Source organism: Tursiops truncatus, chromosome 18, assembly GCF_011762595.2.
Source record: "Tursiops truncatus isolate mTurTru1 chromosome 18, mTurTru1.mat.Y, whole genome shotgun sequence".
Classification (NCBI taxonomy): domain Eukaryota; kingdom Metazoa; phylum Chordata; class Mammalia; order Artiodactyla; family Delphinidae; genus Tursiops; species Tursiops truncatus.
This window is the reverse complement of record NC_047051.1, coordinates 32120887-32138022: the sequence shown is the minus strand read 5'-3', so window position 1 is coordinate 32138022 and position 17136 is coordinate 32120887. Positions and strand designations below refer to the sequence as shown.

General features: G+C 38.5%; 1 protein-coding gene across 1 annotated transcript in view; it reads left to right on the top strand.

Annotated features, from left to right (window-relative positions):
- Positions 1–16286, top strand: part of DIAPH3 (diaphanous related formin 3) — a 539529-nt gene extending 523243 nt beyond the window's left edge. Inside the window, exon 28 of the mRNA XM_073795265.1 lies at positions 15024–16286. Coding sequence (XP_073651366.1) covers positions 15024–15286 — 263 coding nt within the window. The 3' untranslated portion in view covers positions 15287–16286. The remainder of the gene's footprint in view (positions 1–15023) is intronic.
- The last annotated feature ends 850 nt before the right edge of the window (positions 16287–17136 follow it).

The following is a 17136-nucleotide window of genomic DNA, read 5'->3' as shown; positions in this document are numbered from 1 at the left end:
TCTCCAGCATTTGTTCTTTGTAGATTTTCTGATGATGTTCTTTCTAACTGGTGTGAGGTGATACTTCGTTGTAGTTTTGATTTGCATTTCTCTAATAATTAGTGATATTGAGCAGCTTTTCATGTTCTTCTTGTCCAACTGTATGTCTTCTTTGGAGAAATGTCTATTTAGGTCTTCTGCCCATTTTTGGATAGGGTTGTTTGTTTCTTTAATATTGTGCTGCATGAGCTGTTTCTATATTTTTGAGATTAATCCTTTGCCTGTTGATTCGTTTGCAAATATTTTCTCCCATTCTGAGGGTTGTCTTTTCGTCTTGTTTACGGTTTCCTTTGTTGTGCAAAAGCTTTTAAGTTTCATTAGGTCCCATTTGTTTATTTTTGTTTTTATTTCCATTACTCTAGGAGGTGGATCAAAAAAGATCTTGCTGTGATTTATGTCAGAGTGTTCTTCCTATGTTTTCCTCTAAGAGTTTTATAGTGTCTGGTTTTACATTTAGGTCTCGAATCCATTTTGAGTTTATTTTTGTGTATGGTGTCAGGGAGTGTTCTAAATTCATTCTTTTACATGTAGCTGTCCAGTATTCCCATCACCACTTATTGAAGAGACTGTCTTTTCTCCATTGTATATCCTTCCCTCCTTTTTCATAGATTAGTTACCATAGGTGCTTGGGTTTGTCTCTGGGCTTTCTATCTTGTTCCATTGATCTATGTTTCTGTTTTTGTGCCAGTACCATATTGTCTTGATTACTGTAGCTTTGTAGTATAGTCTGAAGTCAGGGAGTCTGATTCCTCCCGCTCCTTTTTTTTCCTTCAAGACTGCTTTGGCTATTCGGGGTCTTTTGTGTCTCCATACAAGTTTTAAGATTTTTTGTTCTACTTCTGTAAAAACTGCCATTGGTAATTTAATAGGGATTGCATTGAATCTCTAGATTGCTTTGGGTAGTATAGTTATTTTCACAATATTGATTCTCCCAATACAAGAACATGGTATATCTCTCCATCTGTTGGTATCATCTTTCATTTCTTTCAACAGTGTCTTATAGTTTTCTGCATACAGGTCTTTTTTTCTCCCTAGTTAGGTTTATTCCTAGGCATTTTGTTCTTTTTGTTGCAGTGGTAAATGGGAGTGTTTCCTTAATTTCTCCTTCACATTTTTCATCAGTGTATAGGAATGCAAGAGATTGCTGTGCAATGATTTTGTATCCTGCAACTTTACCAAATTCATTGATTAGCTCTAGTAGTTTTCTGGTGGCATCTTTAGGATTCTCTATGTATAGTATCATGTCATCTGCAAACAGTGACAGTTTTACTTCTCTTTTCTAATTTGCATTCCTTTTATTTCTCTTTCTTCTCTGATTGCCATGACTAGGACTTCCAAAACTGTGTTGAATAATAGTGGTGAGAGTGGACATCCTTGTCTTCTTCCTGATCTTAGAGGAAATGCTTTCAGTTTTTCACCATTGAGAATGATGTTTGCTGTGAGTTTGTTGTATATGGCCTTTATTATGTTGAGGTAGGTTCCCCCTATGCCCACTTTCTGTAGAGGTTTATTATAAATTGGTGTTGAATTTTGTCAAAAGCTTTTTCTGCATCTATTGAGATGATGATATGGTTTTAATTCTTCAGTTTGTTAATATGATGTATCATATTGATTGATTTGCATATATTGAAGAATCCTTGCATCCTTGGGATAAATACCACTTGATCATGGTGTATGAGCCTTTTAATGTGTTGTTGGATTCTGTTTGCTAGTATTTTGTTGAGGACTTTTGCATCTATATTCATCATGATATTGGTCTGTAATTTTCTTTTTTTGTAGTCTCTTTGTCTGGCTTTGGTATCAGGCTGATGGTGGCCTCATAGAATGAGTTTGGGAGTGTTCCTTCCTTTGCAATTTTTTGGAAGAGTTTGAGAAGGATGAGTCCTAGCTCTTCTCTAAATGTTTGATAGAATTCGCCTGTGAAGCCATCTGGTCCTGGACTTTTGTTCGTTGGAAGATTTTTAATCACAGTTTCAATTTCATTGCTTGTGATTGGTCTGTTCATATTTTCTACTTCTTCCTGGTTCAGTCTTGGAAGGTTATACCTTTCTGAGAATTTATCCATTTCTTCCAGGTTGTCCATTTTATTGGCAACTGCTTGTAGTAGTCTCTTAGGATGCTTTGTATTTCTACAGTGTCTGTTGTAACTTCTCCTTTTTCATTTCTAGGTTTATTGATTTGAGTCCTCTCCCTCTTTTTCTTGATGAGTCTGGCTAATGGTTTATCAATTTTGTTTATCTTCTCAAGGAACCAGCTTTTAGTTTTATTGATCTTTGCTATGGTTTTCTTTGTTTCTATTTTATTTATGATCTTTATGATTTCATCTTTATGATTTCATCTTTATGATTTCTCTCCTGCTAACTTTGGGTTTTGTTTGCTCTTCTTTCTCTGGTTCCTTTAGGTGTAAGGTTTAGGTTGTTTATTTGAGATTTTCCTTGTTTCTTGAGGTAGGCTTGTATAGCTATTAACTTCCCTCTTAGAACTGCTTTTGCTGCATCACACAGGTTTTGGATTGTCGTCTTTTCATTGTCATTTGTGTCTAGGTATTTTTTGATTTCCTCTTTGATTTCTTCAGTGATCTCTTGGTTATTTAGTAACATATTGTTCAACCTCCATGTGTTTGTGTTTTTTACGTTTTCTTTTCCCTGTAATTCATTTCTAATCTCATAGCATTTTGGTCAGAAAAGATGTCTGATATGATTTCAATTTTCTTAAATTTACTGAGCTTGATTTGTGACCCAAGATGTGATCTATCCTGGAGAATGTTCCATGCGCACTGGAGAAGAGAGTGTAATCTGCTTTTTGGGGATGAAATGTCCTATAAATATCAATTAAATCTATCTGGTCTATTGTGTCATTTAAAGCTTGTGTTTCTTTATTAATTGTCTGTCTGTATGATCTGTCCGTTGGTGTAATTGAAGTGTTAAAGTCCCCCACTATTACTGTGTTACTGTCAATTTCCTCTTTTAGAGCTGTTATCAGTTGCCTTATGTACTTAGGTGCTCTTATGTTGGGTGCATATATATTTATAATTGTTATATGTTCTTCTTGGATTGATCCTTTGATCATTATGTAGTGTCCTTCCTTGTCTCTTGTAACATTCTTTATTTTAAAGTCTATTTTATATGATATGAGTATTGCTACTCCAGCTTTCTTTTGATTTCCATTTGCATGGTATATCTTTTTCCAACCCCTCACTTTCCGTCTCTAGTGTACCTAGGTCTGAAGTGGGTCTCTTGTAGACAGCATATATATGGGTCATGTTTTTGTATCCATTCAGCAAGCCTGTGTCTTTTGGTCGGAGCATTTAATCCATTCACGTTTAAGGTAATTATCGATATGTATGTTCCTATAACCATTTTCTTAATTGTTTTTGGTTTGTTTTTGTAGGTCCTTTTCTTCTCTTGTGTTTCCCACTTAGAGAAGTTCCTTTAGCATTTTTTGTAGAGCTGGTTTGGTGGTGCTGAATTCTCTTAGCTTTTGCTTGTCTGTAAAGCTTTTGATTTCTCCTTCGAATCTTTATGAGATTCTTGCCGGGTAGAGTAATCTTGGTTGTAGGTTCTTCCCTTTCATCACTTTAAGTATACCATTCCACTCCCTTCTGGCTTGTAGAGTTTCTGCTGAGAAATCAGCTGTTAAACTTATGGAAGTTCCTTTGTATGTTATTCGTCGTTTTTCCCTTGCTGCTTTCAATAATTTTTCTTTGTCTTTAATTTTTGCCAGTTTGATTACTATGTGTCTCGGCATGTTTCTCCTTCTGTTTATCCTGTATGGGACTCGCTGGGCTTCCTGGACTTTGGTGGCTATTTCCTTTCCCATGTTAGGGAAGTTTTCAACTATAATCTCTTCAAATATTTTCTCTGTTACTTTCTCTCTCTCTTGTCCTTCTGGGACCCCCATAATGCAAATGTTGTTGCATTTAATGATATCCCAGAGAACCCATAGGCTGTCTTCATTTCTTTTCATTCTTTTTTCTTTATTCTGTTCCGCAGCAGTGAATTCCACCATTCTGTCTTCCAGGTCACTTATCCGTTCTTCTGCCTCAGTTATTCTGCTATTGATTCCTTCTAGTGTAGTTTTCATTTCAGTTATTGTATTGTTCATCTCTGTTTGTTTGTTCTTTAATTCTTCTAGGTCTTTGTTAAACATTTCTTGCATCTTCTCGATCTTTGCCTCCATTCTTTTTCCGAGGTCCTGGATCATCTTCACTATCATTATTCTGAATTCTTTTTCTGGAAGGTTGCCTATCTCTACTTCACTTCATTGTTTTTCTGGGGTTTTATCTTGTTCCTTCATCTGCTACATACCCCTCTGACTTTAATCTTGTCTTTCTGTGAATGTGGTTTTTGTTCCACAGGCTGCTGGATTGTATTTCTTCTTGTTTTTTCTGTCTGCCCTCTGGTGGATGAGGCTGTGTAAGAGGCTTGTGTAAGTTTCCTGATGGGAGGGATTTGTAGTGGGTAGAGCTGGCTCTTGCTCTGGTGGGCAGAGCTCAGTAAAACTTTAAACCACTTGTCTGCTGATGGGTGGGGCTGAGTTCCCTCCCTGTTGGTTGTTTGGCCTGAGGCAACCCAACACTGGAGCCTACCTGGGCTCTTTGGTGGGGCTAATGACAGACTTGGGAGGGCTTACACCAAGGATTACTTCCCAGAACTTCTGCTGCCAGTGACCTTGTCCCCACAGTGAGCCACAGCCACCCCCCGCCTCTGCAGGAGACCCACCAACACTAGCAGGTAGGTCTGGTTCATCTCCCCTGGGGTCATTGATCTCTCCCCTGGGTCCCGATGCGCACACTACTTTGTGTGTGCCCTCCAAGAGTGGAGTCTCTCTTTCCCCCAGTCCTGTCGAAGTCCTGCAGTCAATTCCCACTAGGCTTCAAAGTCTGATTCTCTAGGAATTCCTCCTCCTGTTGCCGGACCCCCAGCTTGGGAAGCCTGACGTGGGGCTCAGAACCTTCACTCCAGTGGGTGGACTTCTGTCATATAAGTGTTCCCCAGTCTATGAGTCACCCACCCAGCAGTTATGGGATTTGATTTTACTGTGATTGCGCCCCTTCTACTGTCTCATTGTGGCTTCTCCTTTGTCTTTGGATGTGGGGTATCTTTTTTGGTGAGTTCCAGTGTCTTCCTGTCAATGATTGTCTAGCAGTTAGTTGTGATTCTGGTTTTCTCGCAAGAGGGGGCGAGAGCACGTCCTTCTACTCTGCTATCTTGGTTCCTGTCCAACTTCAAGTATTAAGTCTATATGGAAAATTTTTAAAGGTTATATTCAAAAGGATTCTCTGAGCAAATTATTCTTTTGTGTTATAGTACTGGATACACTAGTTGGATTTGTTTTTTTTCCGTAATTTTGAACTACTAAATGAATATGGTTTTGTATGTTCATAGAAATGACAGGACCCTAAATGTTTCAAGGACTCAGCACCTAGCATGGTGTATAAGTACACAGCAGGTTGAGTTGACTTAACCATAACTTCAGCTCATGATCTCTGGAGGGACAGTTGAAGAAATTGTGGCTGTTTGGCTGGCAAAGATTTGGGGAGTGTGATAGCTGTCTTTAAGTATTTGAAGGGCTGGTGAGTGGAAGAGAAATTAGACTCTTAATATAGCCCTAGTGGGAAAATCAGTAGGACTAGTGACTAAGATTTCAGGGGAACAAACACTAGATAAATATAAAGTAAAACATTTAATTAGTAGAGGAATATATTGCCTTGTGAGATTGTGAGGCTATGACTGGAGGTCTTCAAACTTAGGCTAGACAGCCACTTGACAGAATGCTGAGTGAATGGAATTCAAGTATTGGATAGGTGGTTCTACCAACTAACTAAGGGCTTTCCAATCCTGAGATTACATGATTCTATATTATATGATTCTATGAAAGTGAAATGGAGTTGAAATAGCATACATTACTCATTCAGAAAAAAAAATCTGTACATTCGAAATATCTAATAAATATTGAATCAGGAAATATAAAAAATAAAGAAAAATACTTAAAAGCACACTGTAAGATACTACTTAGAAATGGCTTCAGGAAAACAGCTTCCTTCCTGGTCATTAGCACTGGGAATAGGCCTGTCCTCAAACCCCAAAATATAAAGTGCTCTTTACCTTTCACAGTATCTTTTTGCCATGGCTTTATCATGTGCCCCCAGAGCCATGCATGGGGGAATAAGATTTGTATTGGATTTCCCAGAAGCAAATATCAAAGTCTGTGTGGCCTTGACAGTTCGTGAACTTCTCTAAGCCTCAATTTCCTCATTTATGAAACAGTTGATAATACCTATATTTTAGTGTTGTTGGAAAATCTTTTAAATAACATGTAGAGGGTTTAATATATAGTATGTGTTCAATAACTGTAATACCAAAGCATATCCCTGTGTAATTTTCCTACCTTCTTGTCCTTAGAAACCACCAGACCAACCGATTATTTATAATTTATAAATAAATAAATTATTTATTGTCTGGTATCTATTAGCTGACAGGCAATTGCATACTTTAGAAACCATTTATTTAATAGCTACTAAGTCACACACTGGTGACCACAAGTGCCTGGTAGCCGAGACAACTGTCAGTGACAGATAGCAGGACTGGTAAACAGATGCTATCATTGGTTTTGGTATATTAGTATAAAGAGGAAGTTGCTTTGAATGTGAAAGTTTGACTCAAAAATGTGTTGTGTGATTATGGTAGGGTGTTTAGATGGAAATGCTGAGGTAGGCACAGTACCAAAGCTCTCCCGTTAGGGCTGGAGATGCAGATGTGGGTGTCTCCTTCCTAGAGGAGATAGTTGAAGCTGTGAGATCTTGGTAAAGAGAATGTAGAAAGGACAGAAATGAGCCACGGATCTAACCATGAGAAATGGCCACACGAAGAGAGGTATCCTTGTGTTTGGGAGGTCTGAGAAGGTAAAGTAAATTAGAAGGCTAAGAATGAATCATCAATAAGTGGAAGAATAAGCATGGTAAAGGGCCTTGTCATGATGGAAGGTGCTAACCAGGGGTCTGAAGACTTGAGTTTTGTCTCTGGCTCTGCCTGAAAGTTATGTCTGCTGCCTCAACTCTATGTAAAACAAGGTAAATACATCCATGTCACTTATCTCACAGGAGTGTTATAAGAGTAAAATGAGTAGATGCGTGGGGAATTGCTTGCAAACTATATATCTATGCATAAAGGTAAGGCGATGATACTGATGTTAAGTTATAGATAACATATAATGTATCTGTAATGTAATGACTTATTACATTACAATTACAATTGTACATTACAATTACTTATTACAGCTGGACGCCAGCTGTCCAGAGTTAGACCAAACTTTACAAGTCACAGTCCTCTAAAAGACTGCCCTTACTTCATACACTTGCTGCAAGTTTGAGGGCTCCCAAGTCCTCCCACACTTCTGACCAGCTGGGTACAAATTTAGGGGTTTTCACTATCTCCTCAGGTTCAGTAATTCACTAGAATGACTCCTAGAATTCAAGAAAATGCTCTACTTACTATTGCAGCTTTGTTATAGCAAAAGGACACAAGCCAGAACCAGCCAAACAGGTTCCAAACATAAAACTTCTGCTGTCCTCAGGGATATATTACCCTCCACCCCCCAGCGCATCAGTGTGTGACAATATACATCATATTGTCAGTGTGTGATAATACTTATTGCCAACCAAGAAAACTCACCTGATCCTCAGTGCCCATAGTTTGTACTGAGGCTTCATTACTTGGGCATGATTGATAGGCCACATGATTGAACTCAGTCTCCACCTCCCAACCCTCCAGTCACATGATTGGTCTTTCTGATTTGGCCATCCCCCATTCTGAATCACTCATTACCACAAACTAAATAGGGTCCCGTCATGAGTCACCTCATTAGCATAAATTATTAGGCATGGTCTGAGGGGCCCAGGAGTGGGAAAAGACTAACCAAATTCTTTATTACACACACTCTGAAGTGTTGCAACTGTAAGAGAAAATGAGGCATGGGAAAATTCCATTGAGTTGAGGGATTTTGAGGCTTCTGATAATCTTGTAAGGAGCAGTTTTAACAGAGAGGTATGGCTGAAAGCCAAATTAGAATTTGCTAATAACTGGGTAGAAAGGTGAGAAAGAGGGAAGCAAATATAGAGTGAGACATTCAATTCAGGTAATATATTGCAAATCAGAAAGATAAGCAGTTGACTGGAAGGGTTTGCATTACTATTCCCTTTAGAGAAAAGAGCTGGATTTATCCTGGTTGTCCTGTGCCCAGGAGCCTGCAGCATCTCTAGTTCCTTCTCACACTGTGTCAAATTAGGAAAGCCAGTATAGGAAATTGTAAAATGGCAGTGCTGTCTTTAAATTTTTATTTAAAGGGCAGTGAAATAGACCAAGACTGAATAGAAGTGTATATATGACGAGTTTATGCAAAAAACCTTCTAATTTAATTGTCAATTATCTCCTTTATTCAGAAATAACTTGCATCTATCATCTCTGTCTTGTCTGTTTTGTTAGAATTAGGGGAGTAACTGCTTTGTTTTTTTGTTTTTGTTTCTACATAATTGGTTTCAATAAGAGTTTCTTGGCACTCCTAAAAAAATTTAACTATATACAAAATGCCCTTTTTGCTCTTTTTATCATTTTTATATATTTTCAATACAAAAGATAAAATAAACAGCAAAATGAAGAAAGCGAAGACAATTATTTATAGCATCAGTAAATCAACAGTAAGAAAAACCACAGGGATATGGGTTGCTGGTGGCCAGCACTAACTTCAGTTATTGCATAGATTAAAAACATATATTTGTCACACATTTTACTATCATGTAGACCCAGTAGTGCTTTAAAAATTATATTTATGGGTCATTTTCTTCTCCTGTCAAAGTAATGGCATTGCTGGGGTGAAATAAACAGCTACTTAGTAGGTCAAAGTAATAGTTAAGAGCAAAAGGTAAAGAATTGTAAGGAGAGATCAAATTTCAGGAAGACTGAATAGATGCAGTCAATTTAGAACACCAGAGTTCTATATTCTTACTCCTGTCAAAGCTGCCACAGCCTCACCATTGACCACAAAAGGCAGGAGCTCAATTTTATATGTCATCTGAGAGTTGGCACTTCTGAGAAGCCAGTGCCCATTAGAACCACAATGTGATGGAGGATCAATACCGACTTAAAGGGAATAATGCCTCTTTCTGAACCATAACTGAGATTTCCTGTAGCAGAGAGGGTTTTCCGCAAGGGCTGTCAGCCAGGGCCTTAGCCTTGCCTTCTTAGCTCAGGAAGCATAACAGCTGTTGGCTGAAATATTTTCTCATTTAGATGCCAAGTTGCATATGTTTATATTTTCGTTTTTGTCAGCAACTTTCCTGGTTCCTATGTCTTTTGTGTTACTTAAGAAACAATGCAGGGACTTCCCTGGTGGCGCAGTGGTTAAGAATCCGCCTGCCAATGCAGGGGACACGGGTTCGAGCCCTGGTCTGGGAAGATTCCACATGCCGCAGAGCAACTAAGCCCGTGCACCACAACTACTGAAGCCTGCGCTCTAGAGCCTGCGAGCCGCAACTACTGAGCCCACATGCCACCACTACTGAAGCCTGCGCGCCTAGAGCCCATGCTCCACAACAAGAGAAGCCACCACAATGAGAAGCCCGTGCACCACAAAGAAGAGGAGCCCCCGCTCGCTGCAACTAGAGAAAGCCTGTGCACAGCAACAAAGACCCAATGCAGCCATAAATAAATAAATAAATTTATTTATTTTTTTTTAAACAAAGAAACAATGCAAAAGTTAGCTCAGGATGGTGGGTTTGGGGGTGGTTTTTTGTTTGTTTGTTTGTTTTTAGCTTTCTTTGTCATCCAAATCTGTAGTCTGCCAAGGTCATATGGGATCCAGCCCCGATGTGGTTTAAGACGTTTATTCTCTCTCTCTCTCTCTTAAGTCTAGTGGGTTCTCTGTATTTGAGAGCCATTCAACTTTTCAACAATTTTCAACTTTTCATTTAATTTCAGGAAAAAGCTGTTGTGGGACTCCAGAATCAATTCTTATAGTAAGAATCATATGAGGAATTAAATTGAAATAAGTGAGTTTTCCTATCTTAAAGGAAAACAGCATGTATTCTCACCCTGTTTAATATTTCCACAGAAACATAAATACAAGATGTGTGGATTGGATTCCCTTACTGACCTAGCACTAAGAAAGGCAGCTGGTCCTTGCCCATCTGTACTCCAATCACCAAGGGCCTGGATATTTGCAATAGTCCTAGATAGATCATACTTCTCTTCACAGACATCAATTATAGTGTCTTAAAGGCAAAAACAAAAAACAACCTTGGATTCAATTCATAAAATAATAGCACAAGCTTCCTATCTTTGGAGAGTTAAGCAATCATTCTACTTTGCCTTAATGTTTTTTGTTTCCATTTAAAAATGTGTATTGGTAAGGATTTGACTTGAGGGGAAATAGAAAATGCTTCTCTTTTTATTGACATCCAGCCTTATCTTCCACTGAAAGAGTCCGTGTGTCCAAGTGTGTCATCTTGTATTTGGAACTAATTTCATATAAGAAAGGTTATGAGCCCACTGGCCTCCAATTACAATTTATTTCATACCTCTGAATACCTATATAGAGTTTTCGCCAACTTGCAGGGTTGTGGTATCCCCCTGATGTTTGAAGTGAACTATTTATAAACTAAGTGCGTGTTTTTGTGTAGAATTTGGGTCTCCAGTTCAACCCACATGAAACCACCAATAGTGGACTCTCAAAATAATAGTAATGGCAAAAGACACCTGGCCTTGAACCAACATTGTAATAAAATTTCTGTGTAAAAGTGAACTTGCAACTTGAGAGCTTTCTCTACTTGTAAACATTTTCTCTAGTTTGCAGTGGGACAGGAGATTCATTCTCCAACCCAACTTCATTTGTCATTTTGCAGTTTAGGGTGTGACTCCCTCAGTTCCACAGTTTGGGCCTCCCAAGGCTGGGGACCCAGATGGGGGCTGTTAAGATGCTGAGAGATAAATGTGAGGGTTGGAGTGAAGAAGTGTTATCTAGGAATTTCTAACAGCTATAAGCTCATTCTAAAATAAGCCCCTTACTTTCTTTTTTATTTCTTCAGTGGTCTCAGGAATGACCTCTTTCCGTTTTATACTATCTTGTCTATTGCTTCTCATGAAAGATTCTCCACCTAAAACCACAGAAGAGTTACATGCCAGCTTGGGTTTTCTTCTTATCATTTTGTCCCTAAAGCTAGCCCACACCTATCTGGAGTTTTCTCAATAGGGTGGAAACACTTTTGCCTGCATTGGCCACCCATTGTTATCCCCCTAAGCATCCAAAGAAGTTCAAAGAGCAAACAGTAAAGAAAAACCCAGGCTCTGCTGGGCATTTCATCCTTGGATCTGGTATAGGTCAAGTAAAGGAGGACAAAAATATCCAAGTGTGTATACAGGTCTTGTTTTTGGCAACACTAGTTTATTAGTGACCTTGACGAGAACTGTTTCAGAAGAGTAAAGTGTCAAAAGCATGACTGGAGTGAGTTCAAGAGAAAAATGGGAAGAGAGGAAATGAGACAGTAGTATGGGCAATTCTTCTGAGATGTTTTGCTACAAAGGCAGTCAACAACGGAAGCAGTAAATGGAGCAAGATGTGGAATCAAATAGAGATTTTTTCTCTAAAGATTGGGACTGTTACTACACAGTATTTACGTGCTGAGGGGAATGATTGCATGAAGAAGGAAACCTTTATGACGCAGTAGAGAGAGGGCACAGCTGCCAGAGGGATGGACAAGCTGGCACCCACCTTGAGGGGTTGGTTGTCCTCAGAGGGGAGCACAGGAGATCCCCAGGAGGGAAGAAGTGGGCGTGCCTGCAATCAGCATATAGGTGTCGGGGGCACAGGAAGCTTATGGGGGTTCTCTTCTGATTGCCTCTATGAGTGAGTGAAATGAGAGTGAAGGAGAACAGGTTGGACGTTTGATGGGAAAGAAGAAGGGCTGAAAGGGTTGTCTAGGAGAATGGACAGTGAGTGCTAGGGAACTGTAGTGAATAAAGATCGAACTTGAAGTTCGCAGTCAGGAACTTAAGTAATACCAGGAGAGAAAAGGAGTCCATGTGTGACCTTGGAGATACAGTGCTGAGGTAGTTTCCATAGGTATACTATCTGCTTTACAAAGTTATTGGGCGTATTAAATGTGTCAGAAAGCATTTTGAAGCATAAGTACAGGATATCCTTATTATGAAACTTAGCTTTGAATTACTTAGCACTTTTTCTTGGCAAAAAGCTTTTTAAATTTCTTTAAGACAGCCTTACTATCTCCAGAGACAGCATTTGGCTTCTGCCACTGATTTACTTAGTAACTAAGTCTAAGCAAATGACTTAACCTCCTTTTGCTTTTTACCTCTCAATCTATAAAATGACAGTGGCAATGTTTCAAGTGCAACAGATGCTTTAGAAATAAAGGTGCTACATAAATACAAGCTATTAATAGAATGGCATTTCAGCTCTCATGGGTATGGTCACCAGAAAGTCAGAAAGGTCAGAGCATCTGAACAAGGCTTGGGTGGTAGAAGCCTCCCTTGGAAAGCTTGGAGGGAGGTACCTCAAAGGAGGTGTCACCCACATCCTTTCCTTTAGTTCTGGTGGAGATTGATTATTAGAACCTGAGACTCAAAGAGGTGAGATAACTTGTTAGGGCCAAGGGGTTGGATTTCAACCCAGATTTACCTTAAAATCCCATGCTCTTTTCACTTTGCCACATGTGGAATTGGGCTTGATACATTATAGCCAGGGAAGGTATGGAATACTTTACTTATGTATATTACAGACCCATATTTTAGCCAATTTAATCTCTTCTCTGTTGTCAAAAATGTAATGAGAGTCGCCCAGCGGCAGAATAAACTAGTTTGTTGGAGATATCATCATGATGGAGTTGTTTACAAGAAATCGAATGACAAGAAAAGGTAGGAACGTTTTTGGGGAAGGAGCAGTAAGCTGACTAAAAATTTGCACTTAGCTACGATGCAGTTTTCAAACACCTTGGGGCAGGAGAGTGGGTGCTAGAAAATAAATAAATTTGTGCGGTCATGGAAACTGTAGGAATAGAGTGTCAGCTGTGCTTTTTTACTGCAAACATGATATGTACATTATAAACTATAGAGCATAAACAGCTCTAAGAGAAAGTCACTGAACTGTTAGTAACTTTTGAGTAACAATTGCCCACCTGATAGGGAAGGTGATGATAGGAAAAGTGTATTTATTTTCTTCCAAGAGCTAAAAAGTGATCAGACTTCTAAAACTTGTTGAGATTGTCCAGGAAAGTGTGTAAAATACTCATCCATCATCGGAAGCCCCTGGTCAGGAAATGACAGTGCAGTAAATATCTTCAGCAGTCACCTTTTAATGTACAAGCTGTTTTCGGTTGGAATTTTCAGCACTCACATAAAACACACTGTCATGAGTGACTGCTTCTGCTCCAAAGTAATCACTATTGGGATAATGGAACATCTCTCTGCAAATAACCAAAAAACTTTAAATGTCATGTCAAGTTTGTTGAAGCCATTTTCAAGCTCTGTTCAAGGTTACATGAATATTGAGGGTGTCTGTTTTTTTTTTTTTTAATTTGAGATCTAGGAGGGAGATCACTCATAAGGTTGTGCAGTGTGAGAGTCAAGTTAATTAAAAGAAAATCTGTTGCTCTTTGGGAAAGTCAATCAACTAGCACCATTTAGCCGTTAGCTATTAAACCTCTCTCCTCACAGCCTGGATAAGTCCAGATCACTGTCACTTACCAATGAAAGAATATATATGTGTGTATAGGTTATAGGTCTGTATGAATATATGGGTACGTATTTGGCAAATTATGACATTATTTTGATTTGCTAGGAAGTTTTAACAATTTGCCTGCCAAATTCAGTATTTTTTTTAAAAGAAAGCATTGAATTTTAAAATTCCTATCAGAAACTTTCCTCCTTAGATTTGTTTAAAAAGGAAATTAATCCTTTTATTATTCAAACTAACGCCTGTCTTGGGTCATAGAGTGTGGAAATAAATTCTTTGCCCAATGCATATTTACTGAGCATCCGCTGTGCTCCACGGCCATCCTAGGCACCGACGTTACAGCAGTATTTAGAACAATGTCCTTGCTATCTTGGAGCTTACATTCTAGTGAAGAGGTAGACAACAGACAAGTAAACAAGTATATGATGTGTCTGGTGGTTATAAGTTCTGTGAAGGGAAAGATGAGTGTAAGAAGATAGAGCGATGAAAATGTGAGTGCTATCTTAGATGGATGGTCAGAGACGGCCTCTCTCGATAGCATTTGAGCAGGGACCTAAATGAAATGCAGAACTAAGCCTTGCTAATAACTGAGTGATGGGCATTTCAGGCACAGAAGAAGTAGGAAATAAGTATTAATGCTAATGAAATTGTTGTCTATTTATATTTTTTAGCTTATTCTTAACCTCTGTGTGTTTATTTTATTTATTTATTTTTTTCCAATTCAGCAAGTATTTATTTTAAAATTTTTGGAAATTTATTTACTTTTAAAATTAGTTAATTAATTTTAATTGAAGTATAGTTGATATACAAAATTATATGTTACAGGTGTACAATATACTGATTCACAATTTTTAAAGGTTATATTCCATTTATAGTTATAAAATATTGGCTATATTTTCTGTTATGCAATATATCCTTTTAGCTTATTTTATACCTAATAATTTGTACCTCTTAATACTCTACCCCTATATTGCCCCTCCCCACTTCCCTCTCCTCACTGGTAACCCCTAGTTTGTTCTCCATATCTGTGTCTGCTAATGAAATAGTTGTCTATTTGTATTTTTTAGCTTATTCTTAACCTCTGCGTGTTTATTTTAAATCTACCTTACTCTTTTGAATATTATTTAGTTTAGTCTGTCTAAGAGGACTTGTTTGTTGAGAATAATTACTTTAATGTTTCATAATGTGCACAGTGCTTGCTTATCACAGTGATAAGTTTTATGTTTCTTTCTTCCTTACTGTAGAAAATCAGAAGTTGCAGTTGACAGAAGGGTCACATTCACACTACAGTATCAATTGCAGCTCCACAAGGACTGCAGTCACCAAGGAGCTTAATTATAATCTAGACACTCACACGTCTACCGAGAGGATCAAGGCAGCTGAGAAGAAGGAAGCCTGTAATGTAGAAAGCAACAGAAAAAAGGAAATGGAACTTCTTGGCTCTGTTTCTAAAAACGAATCCATTCCCGAAGTTGAAGCCCTGCTGGCAAGATTACGAGCTTTATAAATTAAAGTGGTAAAAATGATTAAGCCAAATATAAAGCCATGCTCTAAGCTATACCACTTGAAAAAATTGCTTCTTATATAAGTGACTTTATATGGTTTTAATTTATGATATATATTAGAAAAATAAAACTCAATACATGATTGTAGTGGTTTTCCTATGTACTTGAGGTCTTGGCTTATTCAAGATTGTAATGGGCTTTAATGCTTTTTTTGTCTCCTGGTGTTCATGTGTTCTGTATTTGGTGGTTGAATTTTCATATAATGCTTTAGAGAGCAGGTAGGTGGCCATGTGTTCAGCAGTGTGTCCTTAAGAAAATACCATCTTCCCAAGTCACCGTAATTTTTACTTTAGTATTTTCCAACATTAATGAACATCAAATCATCAACCTCAAGTCTTGCTACATACCCCATGTATATTTCGTTTATGTTATTTATATAGGCCCAGGTTTCTCTTTAATTGGGATCTGTATGCTATCAGCGTAGCACGGAAAACATAAAACTGAATATAACATCTATGAGGAAATGATTGGTAAGCTCATTATCATCATTGTTGAATTCATGTTAATTAGACCCTGTAGGAGACTATACAGCAATTGAACACAGTTCCAAAAATGATAAATAGGAATATATGCTCTCTCTTTGCAAAATGTACATGCCTTTGTATAAAGTGGGTGTACACAGTATTACAGTGCTGTGGAAACTCTTAGCCGGGAGAGCATTCCCCCCGCGCCACCCCGCCCCCCACCCGGTAATTATGACTCTAGGATCGAATTGCCATTTTGAAACTTCCCAAGTAAGGAATTTTTTTAATTTCTGTGAACAAACTAGAAATTGCAGATTCTCTGATGTGACAATCAATAACTTTAACAAAGATCTGAAGTGTTTCAAGGAAAGCTTTCCTATGCAAATGTTGCAATTTTTCCTCACTGGGGGCATAAAATTAACTCTGTTAATTCTATATCAAAGAAAATAAACTTGTTACTTGCACTAAATGAAAATAATTGCTTCTGTTTTTTTGTAATTACCATGTTCCATGGATTAGCTGGAAACAGACTGTGCTCTGCAGTCTATCTAAGCATCTCTTCTGCTTTATGACGTACAATAAGCAAGTGACTGTTCTTTTACCTCCAGTTAAAAAGCAGTTACATGGAACTAGTCTGCGAGGTCCACTGCCTTTTATTTCCATGTTTAAGTTGTCACCTCCTTTCAGCTCCAAGTTAATAAAGTTAATTAATTAGAACTCTGAGCCAGGCCCTGGTTATAGACATTGGGGAACAGAGTGTTATCCACAGCCAAGGTGGGAATAAGTTGTTCTCATCTGTATCGCTGAAATGTGCATTTTGCCCTCCAGTTGCAATTCCTGTTTTCCTGAGAGCAAATCTTAAAAATCAGGAAAGGTGAAGGACATTTAAGCAGATGGAAGACCTAACCACAAGGAAAGAAGTTAAATGAAGGAATTCTGACTGTTCTTAACATAATTTTGCAAAGACTTGGGATTTTCAGAAATAAAACTGAAATTCAACCCAGTAGTTTGGACACACCAGATGGCAGGTAAATACTGTCAACTTAGGGCCGGGGAGCAGACACAGGGGAGAAGCAGCCTGGCCAGTAAAGGGAAGTGATGATGACACAACCTCCCAGGGGCAGAGGAAGGCAGGGAAGTCCCGAAACTGAGCAATCAGCCCCCAGAGCATCTGTCTGCAGAGGCTGAAGGACAACCTTCAGGCGAGGGCCAGTAGCCGGGAACTGTACACACCTGTACTGCCTCGCCCTCGCTGAGGGAGCCTTTTCTGAACAGGCCTGAATAGGAGGCCTATAGCTATGAGGAGGAAAACACAAAACAAAGAGTTG